At 43.1% G+C, this 25,092-nt stretch overlaps 1 protein-coding gene across 1 annotated transcript in view; it reads right to left on the bottom strand.

Moving 5' to 3' along the window:
* Positions 1-8,351: 8,351 nt before the first annotated feature.
* Positions 8,352-25,092, bottom strand: part of KIF26B (kinesin family member 26B) — a 303,764-nt gene continuing 287,023 nt past the window's right edge. The window contains exons 13-15 of the mRNA XM_054822246.1: positions 18,554-18,756; positions 17,057-17,207; positions 8,352-15,478 (exon numbers count right to left, since the gene is read on the bottom strand). Of these exons, the coding sequence (XP_054678221.1) occupies positions 15,330-15,478; positions 17,057-17,207; positions 18,554-18,756 (503 nt within the window). The 3' untranslated portion in view covers positions 8,352-15,329. The remainder of the gene's footprint in view (positions 15,479-17,056; positions 17,208-18,553; positions 18,757-25,092) is intronic.

Genomic DNA, 25,092 nt, shown 5'->3' with positions numbered 1-25,092 from the left:
CAAGGCTCTTAATGAACAGAGTTCTGTTTTTTCACAGAGGTTGTGCCAATTATGAGGATTTTTTTTTCCCCTGATTCAGAATTAAATCTCCCATAAGAAAGAGAAGAAGGAAGGTCTTATGGTTATGTTCTGGCTTGGCTTCTCCATTGCACCAGAAACTGTGCCTGACCTTGGGCAAATCAGCCAGGGCTGATTATTGTGGGATGCATGGGATGGAATGGCATCATTGTATTTTCTTTTAGTTACAGGCATTGCCTGAGAGTTCCTCCAAAACTGAGTTGCCACACACGGCCAGAGGGCTGTGGGCTGCCCCTGCCTCAGCCGTGCCTCCTCCACATAGAGAAAGTTTCAGTCTCCACACACAGCACTTCAGCAAAGTCTAAAGCACAGTCAAAAAAATGCCAAGCAAATTCTTTTGGGTATTTCAGACCAAAGCCATGTTAGAGCTATTTTTCTTTTTCTCCTTCTTTTCAAATGGGTATTTTCTCGTTCCTATCAGTGCACATTTTCCCATACAAAAGTCCTTTTCTTTTTCATTTCTGATATTACAAAGCTATTCAGCCTGAAAATACATTTGAGATGGCTGTTTTGTAAAGTGTTCCCTACAAGAACTTCTAAGCGTGTATTTTTCCTGCTCTAAGCACAAAAAGTGCACCTTACCTGGAAGTCTGCAGTCTGCTATTCTTGCCACTCAGTACAGTGGTTTCCATTTTTCCCCACAATAGTGATGTGTAAGCCATGCCTATATGACCTCCATTAGTATTTCATAGGGAAAGTTCAATGTTTTTATTTGCTCTGCATTTGTGATCAACATGGACAAATCAATTCTAATTCCATCATTCTTTAGACTTTTTGTAGGTTTTAATAAGGACCTTAGAGATTCCTTCCCCCAAAAAAAAGAATAACTCAGGCTTAGTAATTAGGCTTCATACAGTCACTGCTCACACAGAGGAACCTAACAAGTTCTTTATAGTTCCCAGGAGACCAATTAACCTTCTTTTAAATATATCTCTATATAGCTACAGAGACAGGCACACACAGAAATGCACATACACACAAGCTTTTCAGTAGTCTCAGATGCTCCAGCTCCTTGTTAACCAAATTCTGATGGGGCTCAGAGCAAGACAGCAGTGCTGAAGCATCCTGCCTGAGTCCTTTTTAACTCCAAAGATGCCTAAATCAGGACAGAGCACAATCTCTTCTTCTGATTTCCTTGCTTCCAGGACAGGAGGAAGGGCATAATCACACAGCCTCTTCTTTGCTTAAAGTTCCCCTCCATCTCCTGGGCTCAAGCAGGCAGCACTTGCTGGTTTCCTTACCTGTAGCTGAGGAGCCTGCTCCCCATCTCTGTTTCAGCTAAGGGCTGGTCTAGTTGGGCTGACGAGACTGGAGGAAAGAGCAGTGTTTTCTTCCTCCACCCCTCCAATTCAGCAGCTCTGATTCCCAGTCCCCAGAGGCTGTGAATAGGAAGGTGGCAATTTAACAGAGTTCTTGGAGGAAAACTGCACTTTAACTCACAGGTGATTCCTCTTGACAATTCCACTTGACTTTCAGAGCAGGAGCCAGGAGACAGTAATAGAGAAGGGCGTCTGATGAGAAAATTAGCAGAGCTCCACTCTTCCCCTCCCCCAAGCCCTGTGCTCTGCTCTGTGCCATACATGCCTGTTTACTTTTAATGAAGCCTTTTTAGTGTTGCCTTCCTGTTGTACTAGGTGCCAGGTGGGGTGCTGAGCATCTTGTGATGAAACAGGTAGAGGAGAGGTCTTGCCTGATCCTCCTTGCGCTGTCCCTTGCCGAGCTGGGGACACCCAAGTGATGTGTTGCAAAGTCAGGGAGCTGCCATCCCTCACAGTGGAAGCAGCACACTGCAGGAGCCCGCAGTAAAGGATGGAAAGGCTGTTGAAGAAAATTGTTGAAGAAAATTCAGAGAGAGTCACAGGCATCACACTGCCGCAGGGAGGAATTGGTCTCCATATCTATAGCGGTAGCCATACAGCTGAGGGACAGCTGGTGGTCTGGGAAGTGGAGTAGCAGAGATGGTGGCGACTGCGTGAAAGGGAGAAGTCGCTGCTGGGGGTTTGCTTCTGCTTCTCCTGGGCAAGCCCATTCTCCCATTTGGATGCAAGGGCCCTTGTACTTCAGTCTCCTTTTCAAAGTCACGTCAAGCTCTGGGGAGAAAGTTTTCAGTGAGATTCTGGCAATGTCTGGATTTCTATTTCCTTTAATGGCATTAACATCTTGTACCCAGCTTATACCCTATGTAGGATCATATACCCTATATAGGACTGTGATCAAAATACCATTACTGGGGAGTGATGTTCCCCATCATGCTAACAGGAATGCTGGATGAGGGCAATTCTCTATCACAAGTTGGGAATGCTAATTTCTGAACATCTGTGGCTGAATGCACCAGTAAATAACGGTATTTTAAAAGGTCAATGTAATGAGAATATACAAAGAAAATTTTTTTCACCCCTACCAAATGTTTTCTGTGGGGACTGTTATATAATTTGTGAAACATAGACAAAAATCTGATTTTTGTATTTTCTGCAAAGACCAGAGGAATGCTGATCCCAAGTCTTGGGTGGGGCAGCCTGCCAACCACCATGCAAGGATGTCACCTTGCTTTATGGCTGGCAGATGGGAAGATGGATAAGAATCCTTTAGATGGACATTATCCAAGTTAATTTCATCAGAGCTCCAAAGCTCTTCATGGAATCCATGTAATGTGACTGTGATACACCCAGGCCACAAAGCTGTTCACTTTACTATTAAAATCTGAAATCTTGGCAAAATGTGTCCTTCCATTGTGATGGAGAAACTCATCAAGAGACCAACATCTTCCCTGCTGTGGAACAGCCCTTTGAAATCTGCTGCTAAGTCACAGGAAATGATGGTTATTGGGCGGTGGGAGCGAGGAGCTTGTCCTGTGCGTGCACTGGGAAAAGGCCAGTTTGCTGACAAGCCCCTGGTTGGAGTTCGCAGAGCTGCAGAAACATCACGGGTTTAGAGCTTTGCCAACTTACAGACTCGATCAAATCTAGCCCATGACCCAGATGGGCTTTAACCTGGGCCTCTTGCCTCTTGACCAAGCCCTGTCAGAAAGTAATTTAGCCGGGCAGGTATCTCAATTCAGACAAGAGCCAAATGAGGAGGCGAGGGAGGCAAAGGCAGGGATTTTGTTCCTCCTGCCTGATGGGACGCCTTCAGCGAACACCTTTCCTTTATGTGTGGGGAATGCAGCGATGTGCCAAAGCCAACTCTAGAGCATATTGCATTTTTCACAGTATAGGAGTAAGGTTCCTCAGGGCCCTTTTTCAGGCCCTCCACCTCACGCTGCAGTCAGTGTTTCATGAGCTGCAGGGCGCTTCTCACCTCCCTGCTCTGCACCAGAAGGACACGGTGCCTTGCCCACCATCCCCTTCGTGTCCTGCTCTGCCAGTGACGCAGCCTCCCATCAGGGGCAATGGCCCTTGAAGCTGTTGAGATTTTACCCTTGTAAAAAGATGTCAAGTGTCCAGCTTCTGTTGGGACGAGAGGAGGGAGGGAAGAGAGAGCAAAAAGCTCTATTAAAAAAAAAAGAACCAAACAAAACCCACAACAAAATAATTATTTCTGAAGTGGCATGGAAGATTTTAGCTTGCTGCTCCACTCTTGGCAAGTGTCGGAGAATAACAGATAAGCAGCAAAAGTCTTCAACTACTACGCTGGCTTTGGACCATGGCAGCTTTTTTGTGCCCATCGCTCCCTGGTGCTGGCTGAGCCAGGCCAGCCCTGGCACTGTCCGCCCTCCCCCAGAGCCCTGCACGGGGGTTGCAGTGAGTCGGGCTCAGCTGTCACTGCCATTTTGTGGAACAGGGCTTTGCAGCCTGGGGCCTGGGGATGCCCGTGGAGGGGGGAGTTTGCAAAAGGCACCTGAGGAAAGTGATCTTTGTTGTCATTAGGCTTGAATTCCCTCTACCATCTGCAACTCCCATGAAAAAGCTTAAGCAGTTTGCCAGATGACAATGGTGGAAACCCTGAATTGCCTCAGGCCCGCAGATGGTCCCAGGCAGAGAAGGCCAGGCTTGGCACCAGTGCCCCTGTGCCAGCCTTCGCCCGGCCCTTGCCACACACCTCAGGTGCCGTATGAATGTTCTCATAGTGAAACCCCACTGCAGGAAGCGTCCGGCAGCAAGTGGGCCAGACGGCGCGGCCTCACGCCAAGCAAAGCTTCTAGGTTGTGGTCAGGTGTGATTTCTTAGAGAAATGAGTTTACAGCTTGCCCACCTGAAACACTTTGGTTATTTTGGGTTTAATTATAAGTTACCTCAGTGTGTGCTTAAAAAAAAAAAAAGAAAGACTTACTCTGCCTTGCCCAGGGAAGAATTTCTAGGGTCACAGAGGGAATTTAAAGCTCAAAGGTTTACAGTCCCAGCAAGATAAGGCAGTGTAACAGCCTCCACACTTTATGGTGCTAGATATGAAGAGGTCAAAACAGCTTAGCATGAGGGTCAATTTTACACAAAGTTCCTGTTTGAGGAAGGGAAAAAAACCACCCCAAATCTTCATAGCTAGCTTTGACATAAACCCCTATTTGATTATACGGGTTCGAGCTGATTTGGGTTATTTTCACCTCGCCCCAGTGGGGTTTTTGTTTCCAGCGTGACAACAAAATGACTCCCAAAATGAGACTGTGGAAGTATTTCAGTGCCCCAGTAATTTCACCCTAACTGCATCCCCACCAAAAATTTCAGGTGTGAAGCCCTCTTGCTAGGCTAGGGGTTTATTTAGTATGCACATAGTGTGGGTTCCTGTGACTGACCCACTCTGCAGACCACTTCATGTCACTGCAATGCTAATTGTCAGGCAGACTAGGATTGCTGCTCCCATTGTTTCGGCCTCACCAGCAGAAAGAATAGAGTCCAGTGGATGTAAAAAGTCTGCAATGCCAAGGCTTAGAGGCTGTCCAGAAACTTTTTCTGTAGATTTCACAGCATCTTAATGGCTTTACATATAACCTTCAGAAGTGTTCATTGAGCCTCTGGAAACTCAGGGCAGGCGTGAGTCCCAGCTACCCCAGCCCCTGGGGCAGCAGGAGTCACCAGCCGCAGGACAAGGAGCTGAACTGTTACATTTCTCACTATTCATGTAATTGTGATACCTTCCATCGTCCTTGGAAATTAGGAGAAAATGATGCTTACAGTGTCTTGCTTGGCTCCCATGGTGCTGCTTGCAGGATATTGTGAGGTTTCCATTAAATATGCTTTAAGAGCAGGCAGCTTGCTCTTTAAAAAAAACAACAGGGCTGTAAATCTTCCTGCAGCTGCCATAACTCTCTTCATAGTTGTGTCCCTGGGCATCCAGCTAAAGCACAGAGATGGGATGATCCGGGCCACTGTGGATGGACGAGCACTGAGAGACAAGGAGGGTGAAAGCACTGCTACTCCTTCAGTGCCACTGGGCACTCTTGTTTCAAGCAAGCTCCAAGGGGCATTTTGCAAGGGGCATGGGGCATCCAATAGCACCGGTGTGGAGGAGCCTGCAGAGCACAGCCTAGCGAGCAGGGTGGCTTGTGCAGTCCCTCCCTCTCTGCTTTATTGCAACTGCAGTGAGCAATTCATCTTTTGACAAACTAAATATAGGAAAATGTGAGGGTTTCTCCCCATCTCCCTGGTTTCCCACCATTCAGAGAATGAAGCTGAGCAGGGATGAGACAGCGACAAGGACAGTCCCTGCTCCTTTTAAAGCAAGTGACAAAGTTACTCCATCGCTGGAGGTGTGAGACTTCTTCTATGCAGCAAGCCCCGAGTCCCACACACTGCACCGACGTGTCTGGCCGCCGCTGGGTCTCTAAGAGATAGAAAAGGAAATAGGGTGTGTGCCAAATGCACGCAGCTGCATACATTTGGCTGCCAGTTGGCTGGCATGAAACCTGCAATCTGACACAGAGCATGTGTGCCAAACCTGTGCAATAAGCATCCACAGAAGAAACACACATAAACATATATGAAAATGAATGCAGATCTTTTCCCTAGACAAGCGTCCATTGGGGATGGACCATTTCTGGCCATCTTAGAGCTTTTCCTAGGACAGCACTTGCCAGGGTTGCTCTTCAAGGGAGAGTGGGTAGGACCTCCAAGCCACCTACTTGCTCTTGGAGGTTATGAAACTGGTCTTTGAGCAATGTAGAGCATTTGTGTGGTCACAGCCAGTATAGCGTTGCTCAGTGGTTAAATAGCAGATGTCACCCTCCAAAACTGCCAGATTGGCAACTGTCAAGAATACTAACAGATATCATAAAACATAAAATCCACTCACAGATGGCCTCTTTCTAGAGGAACTAAACATTAATTTTTATGTTCATCTGAGAGACTGTGAGCTGAATTTTCTTGCTCCCCTCCCTCCTCAGCGGCTTCCAGGCAGCTAGTGCTGCCAACCAAAATGAATGTGAGGTCCCAGGAGCCCCAATACTTTGCAAGCAGATGTGGGAGAGGAACCAGCTTTTCAACTACTTCACCTTCTTCTGGTTTTCCAGCAGTTGGGGAGCTCGTTCAGAACCCCATAAGGAAATGGAAGCTGTCAGGTTCTCATGCTAAAACCTCTCATGATTTTTTTGTCTGGCAAGTTATTGGCATCAAAGACAAGGCAAGACTTGGTCCCGTCTGGGGCATTAGTTTAAAAGAGGTACCAACAATTTCAAGCAGGTCTCATAAAGACACCAGCCTTTTGCCAGGTGTGAGCCACTGCTTTTGCTCTGCACCCAAAACCTTTCCTGGCAGTCTTGCCCCAAACCTGAGGTTTGTAGCATTGAGGTCTGTAAGGCTTCAGAACTGGCAAAGAGTGAATTGATTTTGTTTTCAGCTCATATAGAGCTCCTCACCATCAGTTCTGCCTTAGACAAAGTCTAGGACTTGCGCTAACCCATTTTTCTCTGTTTTTTGTCACTGTAAGGCACTTCGGGCTCTTTAATACTGATGTGGCTGCATGATAACAGCAATGAAGATAAATTGCCTCAAAAATAGGCAATAAGCCTTTTAGCTCTTTAGAGCAAATCAGAGCTATTCTGAACAGCCCACAGACGAAAGAAATGGCCGTTTATCTTCATTTACGGCTACTGTGGAGAGCCACCAGCATGCAAATGCACTGGCCCAGGGGCAACAGCTAAGGTAGCACTGGCGTCATAGGGTTTGCTGCTGGGAGAGGACAAATGAGGAGAAACTCCCTCCTCCCCATCATTTCACTATGTGCCATCCTTTGCCTCAGCAGCCACCTCGCTATTTGCTGTTTGGAAGAGCTGGTCACTGTAGTTGACTGCATCCCCTGCCACTGTGACTGCTAGCTCTGCCACCGAGCTGGTATCATAGCGAGATAGAAGAAAGGAGTATTTTAAATGCAGACCAAACTGTCAACCAAATATTTAGACACCTAGCACACTAAAATGTCCCTCCTAAAGTAGGGCATATGAGAGACTCATCTGCCAGCATATGATATGTCTTCAAGGAGATTTTAAATCATTTCCTTTTTTCTCTTCCCCACAAGAAATAAGACTTATTGTTTTCTTCCAATGGAAAGAGCACAGAAGCCTTATCGGGGCTTACCCGAGTGCCAAGGGGCATTTGAGATTTGCCCAGAGAGCTAATTCACATCCGGGCCTGCAAGCAAGGCACTCTCTTAATTATCAACAGGGAACACCACAAATCTGAGCAAAAGGCAAGCAGATATTGCGTACACCTTAGCAGAGGTTCAGGGTTTAGCTGAACCTGCCACCATCACCTCTCTGAGGGACAAGCATGTCTTGAGTAATGGACACAAACTCTTTTCATTACTCTTACATTGTGTTATAAACCTGCATGGCAGCCAAGGGAAATCCAACATGGTTGTCAGAGGTGATAAAATAAATAAATATATATAAATATATATTATAAATACATTTTTAGCATTTGTTTGGTGTCCACTTGCTCACAGATGCAGATGGAGCAATCCCTGCTATTACAGAGAGGCACGCATGCATAACCAGCGTATGGAAAAGCCCAGCCAATTCAGGGCCCGTGACTGTGTTTTCTTTCTGTTTCTGGACACCAGCAGGGGAGCAGTTAATGGTGTTATGCTTGGTTGTTATGTTTCTGTCATTGCTATCAAACCCTGCAATTCCTTATTGTTGTTTTCTGGTGAATTTGCTTCTCAGTAATACTTGCTTGGTAGAACCCCTTTGGTTGTTTTATTTTCAGGTTTGATCTTGCCCCCTCCCACTATTATAATAGCACATACTCTTGTGTGTCAAAAGCACCTTCTTCTCTGCCATTTCATAAATGTTCTCATCCAAAGTGAAATAGTCAGGAGGAGGAGGCAGATATATTGGTAAGATAAAAGTAAACATTTAATGCCACTATAGTTTGATTTTTTTTTCCAGACATCATATTTTTGACAATGTTTCACACCTCAGATACCACAAAAGAGATATTTTTTTTAGCCAGCAAACAATAAACTTTACAATTTTAATGGCAAAAGGCTCAATGCATTTGTTGACTGACTTGGAAATGGCTGTGACTTTCCACATTTTGAACTGGTCCTCATGCTGTTCTTTCTTTTTCTTTTCTTTTTTTTTTCCCTCATAAAATTTAGTTGATAAAATATATATATCTACTACTGATACATCCTCTTCTGGAATTACCCACTCGTGGGACCAGTGTAAGTTCTGTATCCATCAGTATGTCTCCTCCTTAGCCCTATTTTATACCACTGTTATAATGAGAAAGAACGTAGCCACGGACAGAGTGAAATGGATTTAGCAAACATACACTTCAATGCATAGCACTTAGATAAGCATTTCCAACCATGATGTGTAAATAAATTATAAAATACAAGCAACTCTATAAAACAAGAACATCCTGAGTTTACAAATAAATTATATCCTTCATACATAGAATATGATGTGGATGTTAGTAACCAGCAGTTTCAGCTATGAGAGGGAAAGAAGTGAAACTTAAAAAAGTTAGTATCTATGCATACATAAAACTTATATGTATGTGTGCTATATGTAAATACACACATACATATACAATATAGAGGGTGAATACATCCATATCTATAGTATATAGAGAATATGTAATATAGCTGAAACTGCCTCAAGCACCATTTTATTACCATTATTATAAAGTTTGCTCAATACTTAAGTAGGACCACTCAAAGTAAGATGGTTTGGGTTGTGTTTTATTTCCTGTCCAGGAGGTTTTTTTGAAGGTGGTTTGAAATATTATAGATGAATGTTACTATTTCACTTTCAGCCCCTCCATTCTTTGCAGAATCATCATGCCCTTTGTGACCTTCAAAATGTTGCATAAGTGAGCACAAGTCTGCTGCCAGTGAAGCTGGTGGCAAAATCCATATTGACTTCAATGGGGTTAGGATAAGGGTGCTACATTTTCAAGGGAAACTGATTTTTCTTTTTTTTCTTTTCTTTTCTTTTCCTTTCTCTTTTCTTTTTTTTTTTTTTTTTTTTGAAAGCTTGCTTGAGAAGGAGAAAGAAGAAAAGATAAAGACAATAATAAAATGCTTTATTATTACCAAGAGCATGTATGGAAGCTCAGATAACCCTGGGATGAGCACACAATAAATGCAAGAGATATAGAGATTATTAACTTTGCATTGACAAATCATTCACAGTTTTGTTTGCCATAGTTATTTGGAAACCTGTTTCAAATCTTGCAATAGCTGGCGACGGCCAGCCTTGTGGCTCCAAAAACTGCTGGGTGTCACCAATGCAAAAGCCTATGGAGTAACAAAACAAAGACCGTGAGGACATCAGGATTAAGCAAGGTATGTCGCTCATCAGTGGATTTGAGAAATAGCACCTGTCTATATGGTCATCATCTCCTCCTATCAGTATTTAGTGATACGAACACTTTGATCTCTGCAGCGAGCTGGTGCATCCCTGTAGCTGTGCAACCATCTCTCCCATATGAACTGGCATCAGAGGGTCACTCAACCTCTGGTTTATGAGAATCATATTTACTTTAGGCAGTACTTCGCAATGCAGAAGCTTAAAGTCACAATTTTATAACTATTAGGACTAGACAGAGAGCTTTATCTCATGGGGAGCTAAGAGTCCAGGCTTTCAATTGATGTAACTATGCTGTATGGCTCATGCATATGCAGAAATTGTTGCATTTAAGAGCCATGATTGTAAGATATCTTGCCTTAAATTCATGACACCCTGAAATACAGAGTAGTTCATTTGGATTACTTTTACAGGCTTTAACGTTTCAACAACAGCCTCTCCATGGGAATTGTAGCGACTTGGCTTTGTAGTCTGAAGAACATGGGGAAGAAAAGAAGCTTTAAAAGAAACCTTCGAAAGTGTTTCAAGCATAAGTTTTGCTAATAGTGTTGCATAAGTCAGCTTCATCTTGGTGAATGCAATGAGAAAGGTTTTATAGGTATTCCTTGGAGGAGGAAGGAGAGTATGTCGTTGCAATTTGTGAACAGCTATGCCACCTCCCCACAATAATGGGGGCAGAAGCGTCTCTCTCTCAGGCTGTGTACGTATACATTCATCTGTATGTATATACAACCCTCTATTATTTTAATGATTATTTCTAGCTCAGAAAGAAAATGTGCAACAAAATCACAAACATTTGTAAAAGGCAATGTTTGCTAAAGAGTCCAGACACTTCAGCTGTCATAAAATTTTAATTCCATGCCACAGGTAACAGTCGCTATTTTAAGAAAAACCATATTATCGAGATAAATGAAAAAAAAAACAAAAAACGAAACACTTCAAGATGGACTGAGTCTATCCTGTAAGCAAGCTTGGACATGATGTGCATTACTCCCAGCATCACTCCCAGCTTTCTGCCTCTATAATTGCTATGTTCAGAGATGAAAGAAAAAAATGTCAGTGTGTACCTTTCATCCTTTTCTGTACATTATCTGCAGCTCTCACTTAGCTTGCTTTGTGTCAGAGGATCATGCCCTTGCCATTTACCAGTTCCTATTTTATGTAGCTGCAAGTTTCAGAAGTTACGTTGTATGGCGGTGGTAGTCTTCCAAGACTGGATTGAAGCCAGCAGGTGTTCAGTGACAGCCCTGTGCAGGGCAAATGAGGGGGTGTCGAGCAGGTAAGAGGAACATATTCTTCAAACTAGCAGCACAGTAAATACCCAGAAATGGCAGGTGGATGAATTTTCCTGTTCCTTGCAACTGGCTTTACACTGCTATAACTCTCCTTTTAACACAATTGTGCCTCAGTTGTACCAGCACAGATGAGATGAGAACATACCCAGTAAAGAGCTAAGAAGGGGGAGCCTGGGTATCGGTTTGCTTCCTTGCCTTTCTGTGAAATAATACGTCTGATTGCCTAGATCTGAATGAATTGACAAGAAATCAATTTGAGGCAAATGCAAGGCATGCACGGCAGGACAAATGGCGCCTGTCATTATGACAAACACACCGGGAATTGGGGCTCTCCCACACCCTTGAGGATAGGAAGTGACCCAGCGCACCGGATTCGGTGGGTGTGCGACTGACCCGTGGCTTTCTGCCCGCTGCGAGACCGCATGCAGACCAGTGGGATGTCTGAATTCAGACCACAGCCAAACTCTCCAGTCTACTGTTTCACATGAATTTGTGGTTATAAAGTGAGTTCTGTCCCTTGCATAAACAAGGTTCACATATGCCAAGAGGAGGAGTTCTCAGAATGAAGCCCAAACCGCCCCAGCTGCCCGTGCCCGAGCGCAGCGCTGGGGCTGCGGAGCAGTGGTGGTAGTCTGCAGCCATTACGCCACCCGACAATGAAGAACTGTGATCTCCTGTTACACACGCGAACAAAGAATTAACCTTCAAACCTGATTACATTAACATTGCTGTTTCCTACTAAAGCTGTCCCAGGGAAATAAGATTGATTTCTGAATATGCAAATGATTAAGCAGTCCATTCACGTTGCTCTTGAGTATTTTAGGCAACTTGAAGCTTTTTAAAAAATCACATTAAAACCAGCATTATGCTGGCAATTGCTAAAGAATGGGACTTCCTGGATGACTTGCAGAAGTGTATGGGTCTTCTGTAAAGTGCTGCCTATCGTAGACTAAGATCAATTTGGTAATAAGGCCCTGATGCTTTTAATTATATGTTTGGCAGATATTTGAACTATAAGAATATAAATTCTGAAGTAAAAAGCTATTTTCAATGAGAAAACATTGTGCAGATGTCAAATCTCCACAAATTTTCATTCCCTCTTATGCATTAAGCCACCACAATTCCCCAAAATAGAGTGTCAAATTTTGAAATGCACTGACAGAAAGTCAAAAAGGAGAAGATGAGTATGGATTTTAGGATATGAATACAAGTATATGATGGGAGTGTTAATGGCCACTCTAATTAAGTCCTCAGAAATAAAATATTTGTAAGGACTGTGATTCTGCTCAGTTGGTATTTTCAGTATGCCAAATTCATCCTTGATATAATACATTTGGTTTCAGGAATCAATTTTGGTCTATCGTGATAAAGGCAGCAAACATATGCTCTTACTTTTTAAAACAATGGCTAGATAGATGCGCTTTTTGCTGCGCTTCCTAATCTACAGAAGTATCAAATCTAAAGACAATGAATGATTGAGTTAATGATACTGAGGAATAATACACATAATAGATATTTTACAATAGCTCTGAAATGCGTCCACTTGATTTACAGAAACATCACCATTTCTATATAAGTCCCAGGCTATGTGAGAGGGCATCTCTTGATAATAAAGCATTCCATGCATGCACCATTTGCTAGGATTTCACTTTCTTTCTGTCAAGTGTGTTTACTTCTACTGTACCGCTTGCCATTTACCATCTCACCGCAGGGGAGCATTTTGGGCTGCTTGTTTTCAAGGACAATGCAATGACCACCTTCCAGCAAACATATATTTCAGAAATGCTTAAGCTTAAAGAAGGCAACATTTAATTTCATGCGCACAACTTCGCGGAGGGGGGTTCTTACATGGCCTGGTAGATGGGCTTAGTGCAGCGCCACAGGTGAGAGCAGTACAGAGCTACCTGCGGATACAGGAGAGTGAGAGATGGAAGCTGGCTGTGAAAGCCTCTCTCCTGTGCGTACATGACCTGGCAGCGCGTATCTGGGGCTCTGCGGGACTGAGCCCATAAAGAGAGACGCACCCCATATCCCAAGGGTGCTAGGTCTTCATCCAGCACAAAACAGCAGGAGGGGTTCCTGTAGCTCTATGGGGCTGTACTGAATTCATGGGGCTCTGCAGAAAAGAGATCCCTCAACAGAACCAATACATAACAAACGCTACTGAAATCATTACAAAGAGAAACAAAGCTAGATAATTGCATTGTTTGGGGGTTTTTTTCAGAGGGTTTTTTTGCCTTGAGAGAGGAGGGGAGAGAGATCAGACCTATGTCTTTAATACTGACTTGGAATATGCGTTTCATGATAGGAAAATGCTGTGGAACAGACTAGAAAGCGACTTTCATATAGGACCTTTTTTCCTTCCAAATAATCCTATAGAATGTAAGAAGGATCTTCTACAAAATCCAGTGACAAGGTTAATAGAATGAATAAAATTTGTTATTACAAATTTTAGAGTATTAAAAGAAAATAAAACTATACAAATGTTATTTCTATCTTCTTTTTTTTTTAAAAAAAAGCTTTTTTTTTTAACTAACCACTAGAAAATCTATTAGTATTTTTGTAGCGTTATTTTTCCATTGGGACTTGCTGCTTGGGATATTGTAAGATGGCATTAATATGACAGTGCAGGTAGAAGAAGAGTTGCATTTAAGTACAGCAGTAAATTGATGCATATTGAGTATATGTTAAATGATGCTCTCATTTTCTCATAAGCAACCAGAGAGTAGCACAACTGTATGTGAGAAGAATTTTTGTGAATGGGCTTATTTCAATATAGATGAAGAAACCTAATTCGACAAAATAATTCTTCATGCACATACATAATTAAAATGCAGATTTCACACATTTCTTTAAGAAACACAAAGGATGTTCTTTCCCACATACTGTTTTGTAGATAAAGAGGCAAACAAGTAGAACATTTGGATGTGTGTTGAGGTGCAGACCCTGCTCCTTTTGATGTCAATGTGAATTTTGCCATGGCTTCAATACTGGAGGGTTGATAAGGTAAATGCCATAGCCAACGTGCCTGAAGTGCTATGTCCACTCACTCATGACTCCCATTTATTTCCAGACGTGCTGAGCTGAGCAGAGTCTGCACTTCTCAGGTACGACTGTGACTATGGACAGACTGGGCTGTCATAAAAAAACATGTTTTGCAGTGGTATATATCAAAAATAGGTGAAGCTAAATTCTATCAGTCAGTCTCAAGAAAGAAAGACAGAATAAATCATTCATTTTTGGACTGATAAGCATGGCAGCCCTCAACCTAAAGAATAACTTTCCAGCAAGTTATTAGCACCAGAAAAAAGGTGTTAGGATAAAAGTGCCTCCTCATCCATAACTCTAGCCAGTGCGAAGCTAAAAATACATGAAAAAGAAAACAGGTTATGGGGGTTGGATCAAATGGAAAAGATATTTACTCCACGGTAATGTCACCTCTCCTCTCTCATACAGTGCAGAACCTACAGGCTGGGAAAATTACTGTGTCCTCCATCATATAAGATAGTTCAGAAGAACATATAAACAAACCTTACTCACTGCTAGAAATATTTTTTGTGTCATCTGGGAAAGCTGACTTTCTCTTTGAGTGGCCTTACTCTGGTAACAAGAAAAGACAGTTAACATTTATTCATATGTTGTACTGATTAGGAAATATCTCTACAAACACAAGTTACTTAGAAACAGCAAGTCTGAAATAGGAGAAAACACCAAGAGAAAAACAAGCTGTAAATACATTTCAAAAGTGTGTTTTTTTCCTTTTTCTTTTCTTGACTAGCACCATCTGTACACAATAAAGTATGAACATAAATGTTTGGATAATAAAGATTTGCAAGGCACTTAAACAGTTTTTCTGGATAGGTTTTCTTTTAATGAACCTCTCAATGGAAGTCCTACAACCATCTTTCCTCCTCCCTCAGCTAACGCAGGGAAAGAAGTGTCTTCTGCCAGCAGTTCTTATTTACAGACATGTCCTTAAAGGTTCCTCAAAGTGCTCTTTTAGGCTAAGAGAATCAACAACCTTATATCTCCATTTTTCATGCTCGTCCTGTTTTTTTTAATACTACTCTTCTGTATAGTATTGCAAATCCTCATACACACAGTTGAGACTTGACTCCAACCTTCATCCTCATTCTGTTGTCTTTGGGATGCTATTCAGAAGGGAAAAGGAGGATGGCAGAGATGCGCACTGAAATTCTGTTGAGGTTCATACTTTATCGGCGTCTAGAGGTGATGTCAAAACAGGTGATCATCATGAGATGGGCCTTGCAGAAGTTGACACGGTTTTCCAAGCGCTCAGTCACACATTCCAGGGCCTCCAGGTATTCCAGAGAATCCAGCTCAAATACCTGCTCCAGATCAACTGTGGGAAAGAAAATACACAGATAGGAAAAGCAGACAAAACTCAGTGCCGGCTGGTGGGAGAGACAGAGCTAGCTCAAGTCTTCAAACCCATCAGTACTGTATACAACATTATTTCTGGCTTGCTATTGTCATTAAAAGTTGCCTTTTCTGTTTAACGGCTATTAAAATGGCACAGCGGCTTGCTGATAGTGAAAAACACTGTAAAGATCGCACTGGATGCTTTCTTGAGTGATATGCTCTACCTTCCTCTCCAGAACTGCAGATGCCTTTTGCCCGCACTCCAACACCCTTAAGCCAATGTTGAATGCTAAGCATGTACTGCCTCCCTCACACATTCTGCTGACCAGAAAGAGATTTAAATAGGTGCTCTGCCCTGGGAGGACAAGTCCTTTGCTGAATTCAGAACTCAGAGCTGGAAACCAACCTCCAACCTCCTCGCTCTTCCCACCTCTCCCTATTCCATGTGGTTCTCACTAGACCACTCAAGAGTGGCAAGGGAAGGCGTACACATCAATCACTCCAACATAGGTGCCCGTATGCTGCCAGAGACCAGCTGGCAGTGGCTTCCATGGAAGCCAAGTGTGAGATACGTTGTCTGAGCCAGCGCCTTCCATCTTATCTGGTTCCTGAGATTTGTGCCATCCTTGAGGCTTTCTGCATTTATCACACTGGAATCAGAAGCAAAGGCATCACACAGTAAGTGGATGGCAATGTATGGCAAATTCTCTGCTCCCTTTAAATCTGTCTTTTTTACCTCTCTTCCTTAATAGCATTCCTGAAACATATACTGTGGTTGTTTTGCAGGATGTACCAATAATGTAGTGTTAACTTAAGGCAGCTGTCAAAAGAAGAGTTAGGATGCTTTAAGAGAACGCACCAGTCGACCTCTGTTTGCCACCTGCAATTATCCTAAACAAATTGAAAATCTTTTTTTTTTCCCTAGAACTCTTTGATATGAACTCGTCTGCTTGCTAATACTAAAAAATGTTGTACGAGTACTGCAGTACTCTTTATCTTTTTTCCTTTGAGATCTTGAGGTCCTTCTTCATTTGAATGTGAATGCCCTTTAAGCTCTCTGAACTTTACACATCTATAGTTATAAAAAATGGGCCAAATTCATTTTTCATGTAATCCCACTGGTGCCAAGGGACACGTTTGCTCCACAGTGTTATTTTGTGGTAGAAGAGCAGATTTATAATATTGCTCATATGTCTGAGTGATCTGAGGCCAAAAAAAAAAAAAATCTCATTTTCGGGAGCTGTGGACTGAAACGTGTGAACGTTAATCTACCAATGGCAATATTCACCACTACAACGCTGTACCATTTCAACATTCGGCTCTCAGGCAAAAAGATTGTTCAGTTCTACTGTCGACATTTAATAAGAATTATAGGGACTAGTTCTAGAAATACAGCCAATCTAAAACTTGCCCTTCGGCCCTATGTCGGTTCTTTTTAGTTTACAAACACAGTAGCTCACATCTCATTCTTAGCCAACATTTCTGCTCCCCTCCATCCCACCCCATGAAATAAACCAAAGGACACCTATGAGTCCAGGCAATAAAACAATGTCCTTACATTCACTTAGCCATTTATTAGGATCCAGCATCAGGTACTGTTTGGTCACCTCCAGTTCTCTCATTAACCACTCATACTTGGCCTTGACCTCAGCAATTCTCTGCTGGCGATGTTCCAGGATTTTCAGCTTGGCATTGAAACATATCACCTCCTGCCAATCAGGAAAAAGGAGCAGAGAATGTATAGGTGAAGAGGAGAAGAAATACCCAGATCCATTCAGTCAATGATCATCCAATCAATAATACTGACAATGAGCCATTTACTCTGGAAGCATATGAATTACTCCATGAAATAATCTATCATCTTTTTTATTGCTATTGTTTGGTTTTGATGTTTACCATCAGTGTGCTTTGGAGACTTTGCAATGATAGTTAATAATAAACCATAATAATTAATAACAGGCAGCATCTTGAAATCAGATTAACTGCAGCAAAACATTTCTGGTTTTTGTCACCAGAAGTTTGGCTAAGAAAAATCTAAGCTCTTGGGAGAAGGAAATCCATTGTTTGCTGTATTAAAATCCTAAATACATCTCTCTGCTTGGCACATAAGAAATGCAGTAGTCATAAAATAAGAAAACTGGTAGCAATATCAAATTTAATACATCCTTAAACAAAGGGAATATGTTATGAAAAGCTCTAGTAATTCACAATCATTAATAAAGAAGATATATTTTCTGTAAAGATATGAGGCACAGTAACAGCACCGGGTGCAGTGCTGTCTGGAGACACCCAGCCTGGCTTTGCATGACTTCTTAGTGGCAGGCATCAAAATGTGCAGTAAGTGAGCCTACGGTGAGGGCTGTGCTACCCTTGCTAGCATGGGAGCACTCCCAATACCAGAACTATCCTGGTCTGTGTGAAGGTCTCAACACTATTCTGCCTTTTGCTCTGTACACAAATCTGCTGTGTGGGTGAAGTGCAGTGGAAACCGCATCCCAACAAGTGATGTTTTTCTCCATACAAAATTGTATCAGAGAACTTCATCACAAACAACCTAACCAAGTGACAGGCACTAGGAAGAAAAAGTGCTTTAAAATAATAATAAAATCTATATCCACAGTTACTCTAAAACTGGTGCTATTCCACCAACTTTACCCTTCCCAACCATACCTTTACAATTACCTGATCTTTTTGTAAATTTGGAAGCCTGAGGTTGGCAGGAACAACTTTGTTAGAGAGAAGACATTAGCTATCCTGAAAACACCATCAAAGCATTTGAGGAACCATTGCTGCCATGAAAGACAGATGTGAAGAGATGCTGAAACACAGGAACCACCAAGACTATAAGCAAGGGGCAAAAATGCAAGGTACCAATGTCCGTTCGCTGTTAAGGAAAAAGGCATAACTTAAGTCCTAACTGCTCTTAGATGAGATAATAGCTTTTGCTGCCTGTTGAATTAACCATATACAATACTATACATTTCTGACTGCATAAACTGAATTCCCCCTCTTACACCCTCCAGGAGGAGGGAGACATTACATGGATTGCACTCACCTTGCTGTCCCCACCTCGTCGCCGCTGGAGCCTCTCCACATCATCTATCTCATAGACTTTGATCTCAAAGGGCTCCCCCAGCCCCCTCTGCCCACTTCGCAGGGGCCCATCCACCCAGCGGACCCCAGGGCTGTTGGCAGGCTTCCTTGCTGGGGAAGTGGTATCAAGTGATAAAGCTGGAATAAGCCTCCGTCTCTGTGAACCTACAAATGCAGAAATTGCCATTTCATGTTAGCACAGTTATTGCCTCTCCTTTGTGCTCCATCTGCAGAGATGTCTACAAATTATATATATTCAGCCTTCTTACACAGAAGAAAATGAAGCGGAAACCCAGGGAGCAAAAAGCCATGGAAGGTGGGGTGAGCTGTAGCTGCGATGTGGTGTATCCACTCACCATGAGTCAGATCCTCACATGTTCTTTGGTGCCTGACTCCAGGATCTGATCCTCAGAGGACATATGTACTCTAAAGTTTCCAGAGCTTGGGCCTGCTTCCCTTTGCTCAGGTCTCGGTGTGTACACGTATGCCAACGAAGGGCCAGAGCGGCAGGCTGGAACTGGTCTAGCTTTGCTTGCCTATCTCTTTCCCAGTGCTGAGTCTTACAGTCCAAGGACAAGCATTAGCCAGCTTCTGCATAGACCATCTCCAAGTGAGTTGTGGTTTTGTTTTGTATTTTTTTTTTAATCACAGCACAAAAGCACTTTGATACCCAAGTTCTTTTACTATGCTGGAGTTGAGTGCCAATATACCACCACCTAGTCCTTTGCATAACACTGCTGTAGGCTGGCTAGAGCCATAAAAACACTAGAGAGGACAAAACGCTTGCAGTAAGTACACCCAGGCTTGGTGGTTGCCACCAGAGTTGCATTAGCCTTGTCTCTGTTCAGCAGAATCTTCTCCTAAAACATTTCCCACTTATGCACTTACTGCAGCACTGGTGATGGGCAAGAAAGCAGCAAGAATGATGGGCTGGCAGAAGGGTTAGTCACTGTGTCTGCTTCAATACTGGTGCTCGTGCATACCCACTCTGCTTTATAACACCAGCACAGCGGATGGGAGCACTGCAATAGCTGAAAATGTACCATGGTTGATAAAGCCTATGCCATATGGAAAGCATATGCCATGTGAGTTGCCAAGTCAGGGTCTAAGGTAAAGCAAGGGACAAAAAAATACGCCACTGGCCTGATGGCAGAGGTACGGAAGTTGAGAATAGGGTTTGTTGGGAGAAAGAACAGACACGCACAAAAAAGAAAAACAACGGGTTACGTTTCCTTGCTTGGTTTAGTAGAATCAGGGCAATGGCTGGGTTTAAAAAAAAAAAAAAAGGGTTTGCAGCTGACAAATCCTGCAGGATCTCCCCTAGGATTCAGCAGGAATAGAAGGCATGGGAGAAACAGAAAACAAAAGCCAAAGCCAGCGAGTTTGAATAAAACTGTTAACTGACTCTCTTGGCTGCAAGAACAAAACTGATGCCAGCAGGGAAGGGATGCAGAATGATCATGCAGATTTTATTTTAAAAACAAAATAAAATCATTTAGAGGAATCTCAAACACTACATTTATTAAAACTTGAATGTAAATAGCTTCAATATGTCTGCCAACTCGATGCTTCAATGAAAACTTAAAAAAAAAAACCAAAAACCAACAACAAACCACCAAACCCAAAAATATCTATTGATTGCCTAGTTTTTTGATTTGCAAGTAATAAAGAATTGTCTAGTTTCATTCACAGAAATCTGTTTCTCTGCTGACTTTGCGAACTATCACATCTTATCCCATTGATTTCTGAGTGCAGCAGTCTGTGCTAGAAACCAGCAGTTAGTAACCAGTAATTAACCTGTAAACACTAGATCTAAAATGGATGAGAACGGTCTACCTTGCTGTCTAGCTGGAAAGCCTAGTCTACAGAGCTTTTATTTGAATGAGTCTGGGAACTCTATGCAAGAAAAGGAGAGCACAGACAAGGCGGATAGACAGGGAGCTCTACAAGGCCCCTTTATACCAAATAGCCTGAGGCTGCCCATCCCGTGACACCTACCATACTTGTGTTACTACTCAAACTGTTGCCTGCAAAGGAGCCCATGCTAGAGGAAATGAAGCCTTACGAGTCCAGAGCAGGGCCACGAAGATCAGAGGGCTGGAGCACCTCTCCTATGAAGACAGGCTGAGAGAGTTGGGGTTGTTCAGCCTGGAGAAGAGAAGGCTCCAGGGAGACCTTATAGCAGCTTTCCAGTACCTAAACGGGGCCTACAGGAAAGCTGGAGAGGGACTGTTTACAAGGGCATGTAGTCATAGGACAAGGGGTAAAGGCTTTAAACTGAAAGAAGGTAGTTTTAGATTAGATATTAGGAAAAAATTCTTCACTGTGAGGGTGGTGAGGCACTGGAACAGGTTGCCCAGAGAAGCTGTGGAGGCCCCATCCCTGGAAGTGTTCAAGGCCAGGTTGGATGGGGCTTTGGGCAACCTGGTCTGCTGGAGGGTGTCCCTGTGCATGGCAAGGGGGCTGGAACTAGATGATCTTTAAGGTCCCTTTCAACCCAAACCATTCCATGATTCTATGATTATAAATACCAGCAAGTAGGAGTTATTTTAGATCTATTGCATCAGCGACTGGAAGTCAATGTCAGCGTTCAGTGACCTTGAATGCATTTCAGTTAAGCTCTAGATTAAAATGCCTGATCAAGACAAGAATCAGATCTTGATAAAAGGAAAAGCAAGACCTGACCCATTACCATAGCTAAAAAGTGACAACAAGAGAGACAAAGTTTGGGAAGACCCCAACAAACTGCAATGCTAAGGGTGACTCTTGTCAGCGATGCTAAGGAAAGGCAACCAAATGGTGAGAGCAGCTGTGTACTTGAATGGAGGTGAGAACAGGGTGACGGTTAAATTTTATTATATGCAGGGACAGATCCTGCAATGGGCTCAGCCCCTCCTGGGAAACAAGCCCTCCACTTGCTTAAATGTGAAAAGCACTGACTACATCCCTAGTGTCACTCAAGACCAAAAGGATTTAAGCATTAAATACTCTTAAAAATACTTTTTAGGCTTTTGGCCATGATGTCTCACAGGAGCAGTCTTTCAAATGTGTAAAAGCAATCTTTGCTGCTCATCAACTTTTAGACCCAGCAACACTGACAAGCATCAGATCTGACCTCCTGTGTAATGCAGCCAAGTGCTGCTAATTCTTTTTACTTTGTGCCTCCATTGATGGTCACATCTACTTTCATGCCATTCCTACGGACTAGCTCCAGCATTTCAACGAAGCAGCTGAGCAGACTGGAAATTCCTTCTGTCCAGCTCTCCCACGCATGGCTGAACTATGACTAAGGCAGTGGCTTTTTCTGTGATGTTTGATTGTCTTCCTTTTTTCTTCCCTCTCTCTTTTTTCCCCACTGTGTCTGTTAACACCACCTTCTAGTGTAATGGGACACATTTAGACCATCCCCACTGGATAAACTGTGTCTCTGACCAGAGCCAAAGTCCAGGTCCGAGACACTCTGGGAATGCAGGTGGATAGCTCCCATTCACCTTGCCATAAGACCAGCATCAGGCTCTTATTCGCAGCAAAGCAAAACAGATGTCACCAGCATATGAATTACAGGGATGATGATAGTAAATGTTTTTGCATTTAGTTCCCATTCATATCCATTTGGCTCAATGAGAAACAGAAGCCTGCGGTCTAGAAGGAGGGCTCCAACCTGAGGCTCTGGCTAATAGCGCTTACTGCTCAATGGAGAGGCAGCGGAGGAGACAGTAGCGGCAGGAGACACACTAACATGAGCTCATTATGTTTTTCTAGTCAGAGCTTGCGCCTGGATAGCCCGTGGGTTATCACAACAAAGCGAGGCTGCCAGCTCTTGGCACACCAGGGCAATGTGGCAGGGCCAAGCCGCCCGAGGCAGACTCACCGCTGTCCGCACAGGGGCCCCTTTGGGACGCCCGCGCAGGTCTCCCTGCCCCATTGCAGTGGGTACGTCTGTGTGCGAGGCAGAGAAGGAAGAGGGATGTCTTTTCATCTGAGCCTTGAATGCTGACTCAGGATGATTCATCTGAGGTTTAGAGTGTTTCGGGGAGAAATGAAATGAAAGAACTCTTGCATCTTTGCAGTGAGGCAAAACGGAATCTAGCTTATTCTAAACATGCACTAATTAATAGGCTGTTTATTAGTCCAGGTACAGAAAATAATTGTGTCTTTTAACAGGAGACCCCTGCCACTGACCTCTCCATTTAGCCTCTTCTTTTTTTCTAATTTCACCTTAATTGGGATCAGTAAGGAGATACAGCCAAAGCAGAGCGTCAGGGTGAGTGTCACAAAGCAGTTGACAGCTTGCTCATCCGTGTCAACATTCAGACACAACAATTAAATTGTTAAAATGAATACAGGTTTCCACTTACATAGCAAATACCCATTTGAAGTCCCAAATTTATTGGTAGCACTTGATGGGGTTAGGATCTCATAAAGTTTGACTGTATAATAAATAAAATGCTTCGTAGAAATTACAACGCATCACTGCTCTACTTCCCCACACACATCTTAGGAAGACAGAGGGCAGCCCGGCAGCTCAGCAGGAGCAGCTCTCAGCAGGTCCCTCCTGACTCTGCCCCACTGGCTGGGACTGGGGGAGTGTGAAGCCTGTCCAGGGCTTTGGCAAACCAGCTGACCCTCCCGCTGTGTGAATGGGATTCATTCCTCCATTAAAATAAGAAATTTATACCAAAAATTAATCAGAAAGAAATCCTGTCAGCTGAAGCCAGGACAGAATAATGACATAATGACACTTTCATTTGTGACCATACAGCAAGTAAAGAAACATGCCATTTGCTAAATGTCTTGGAGGATATGTTTTTCATTCAGTTTGAATTTATCCACACTCAGAATAACCCCTCCTGAGCCCAGCTTGAGTATGAATAACCAGACTATGAAATAGCCCTGAAAATGCACAGAACACAAGATTTGCTTTCACAACAGATCTGTTGCTCTACCTTGAGCTATAGGTTAAGGTTTGGCTAGATTAAAATTAAGATAAAGGGAGTAACACAGCAGTGACGGCGTGCAGTCTGAAAATAGGTCTGACTGAAGACTAGCACTGAAGCTACAACATACTTCACCAAAGTCCAGAGAAGCCTTAAGGTATTAGAAACACAGACCAAGCCAACTAGATATGTAAGGGTAACTTTAAGGATAAGAAGACTCACTGACCTCAGCAAAATTGCCCAACTGCATAAGGATGTGTGCTCATAAAAGTATGCGTTGACCAGGGCAGAAACCCTAAGAGGTCTGGTTTCGCTTAAGTACTGTATATTTTGGAGTGTTCCCCTTAGATTGCTTTCCAAGCACACATTCCAGACTGAGCATCTTTTCTGTGAAAAAAGTCAAGTCAAAAAATATAAATGCAAAATCTTCATGAAAAGAAGTGTGATGCATATCTCTTCAAAGCAGGATACATCTGAATGGGACGTCCCAGAAATTTCAAGGTGTTTCAAACAGAAAATGAAACTGTAACTTGATATATCATAATTTTGGGAGTTTATAGTGTGTGCTCAAAGGTAGGATGTGGAGCCGAAGCTATTCCCCACTGCACTTAATTTTATGGGAGGTAAAATTGCCCTTCTGTACAGAATCTGTTGTTCAGCATTTTGGTTTTTCTCAGTAGACAGTCCATCCAAATTCAAGACGATTACAAAAAGCAATTCTGGCTAAGTAGAGCAGTACCCCTAAGCTCCCACCATTCCTTCTGTGGCTTCATTTCCAAGAAATACTGTTTCCAGTAGCAATAGCATCAACCTCAAATGTAGCATCAAACTGTTTGCTTGCAGGTAAAGATTATCTGTTCTGTTTCCCTGCTGCTGCTCACTATCTGGCAACGGGGCTCCTGCTTTGTTTGAGTTGAAAAGGCCATGCTTACTTCTCCTCTCATTCCCATTTACTAATGGGATCTGCCCTCATGGGCAATTGTCCATGATTGAACCAACTCCCCATTCCTTTGACCTTTCTCCTAGTTTCATAGTGCACTTTCCCCAGCGCAGAGCACATAGTTATTCACTCTTTGGATTTTCATACAGTTTGCACAGTTCCCCTCCTGATTACTGAAAGCATTGCCAATGCTTTCAAGTGGAAAGCCCCTCTGATGGTGTGGAGACTTCACCAGAAGTATTTACGGTTCCCATCTTGAGGTCAGTACTCCAAACACCAAAGAATCCAGGCATTTATTGCCAGAAAATCTAAACAGCATTCGCTCATCCTGGCAACTCAGATTACGTAGGAAGGACCGTGTTGCACCTGAACACCTGGAATACGAAACACTGACAGGATCCATCATTCAGAAGAAAATCTTCTACGTCCACCTCACTGTAAAATAATTCAGGCCGTATTCTGTGTTGACTTCTATGCAATCCTGCTGTTGTGAATCAACAAGAAGTAGAAGGACACTTGAGGCTAGAAATCACTGCTTGCTGTAGATAGGAATAAAGCAAGCCTTGTTTATAATCTTCCATCTATACCTATACTAGATACGTTTCCTCTGTACTGGTACAAGGA

Source organism: Grus americana, chromosome 3, assembly GCF_028858705.1.
Source record: "Grus americana isolate bGruAme1 chromosome 3, bGruAme1.mat, whole genome shotgun sequence".
Lineage (NCBI taxonomy): Eukaryota > Metazoa > Chordata > Aves > Gruiformes > Gruidae > Grus > Grus americana.
Note: the sequence above shows the minus strand (reverse complement) of the source record. Positions and strands in the feature narration are given on the sequence as shown.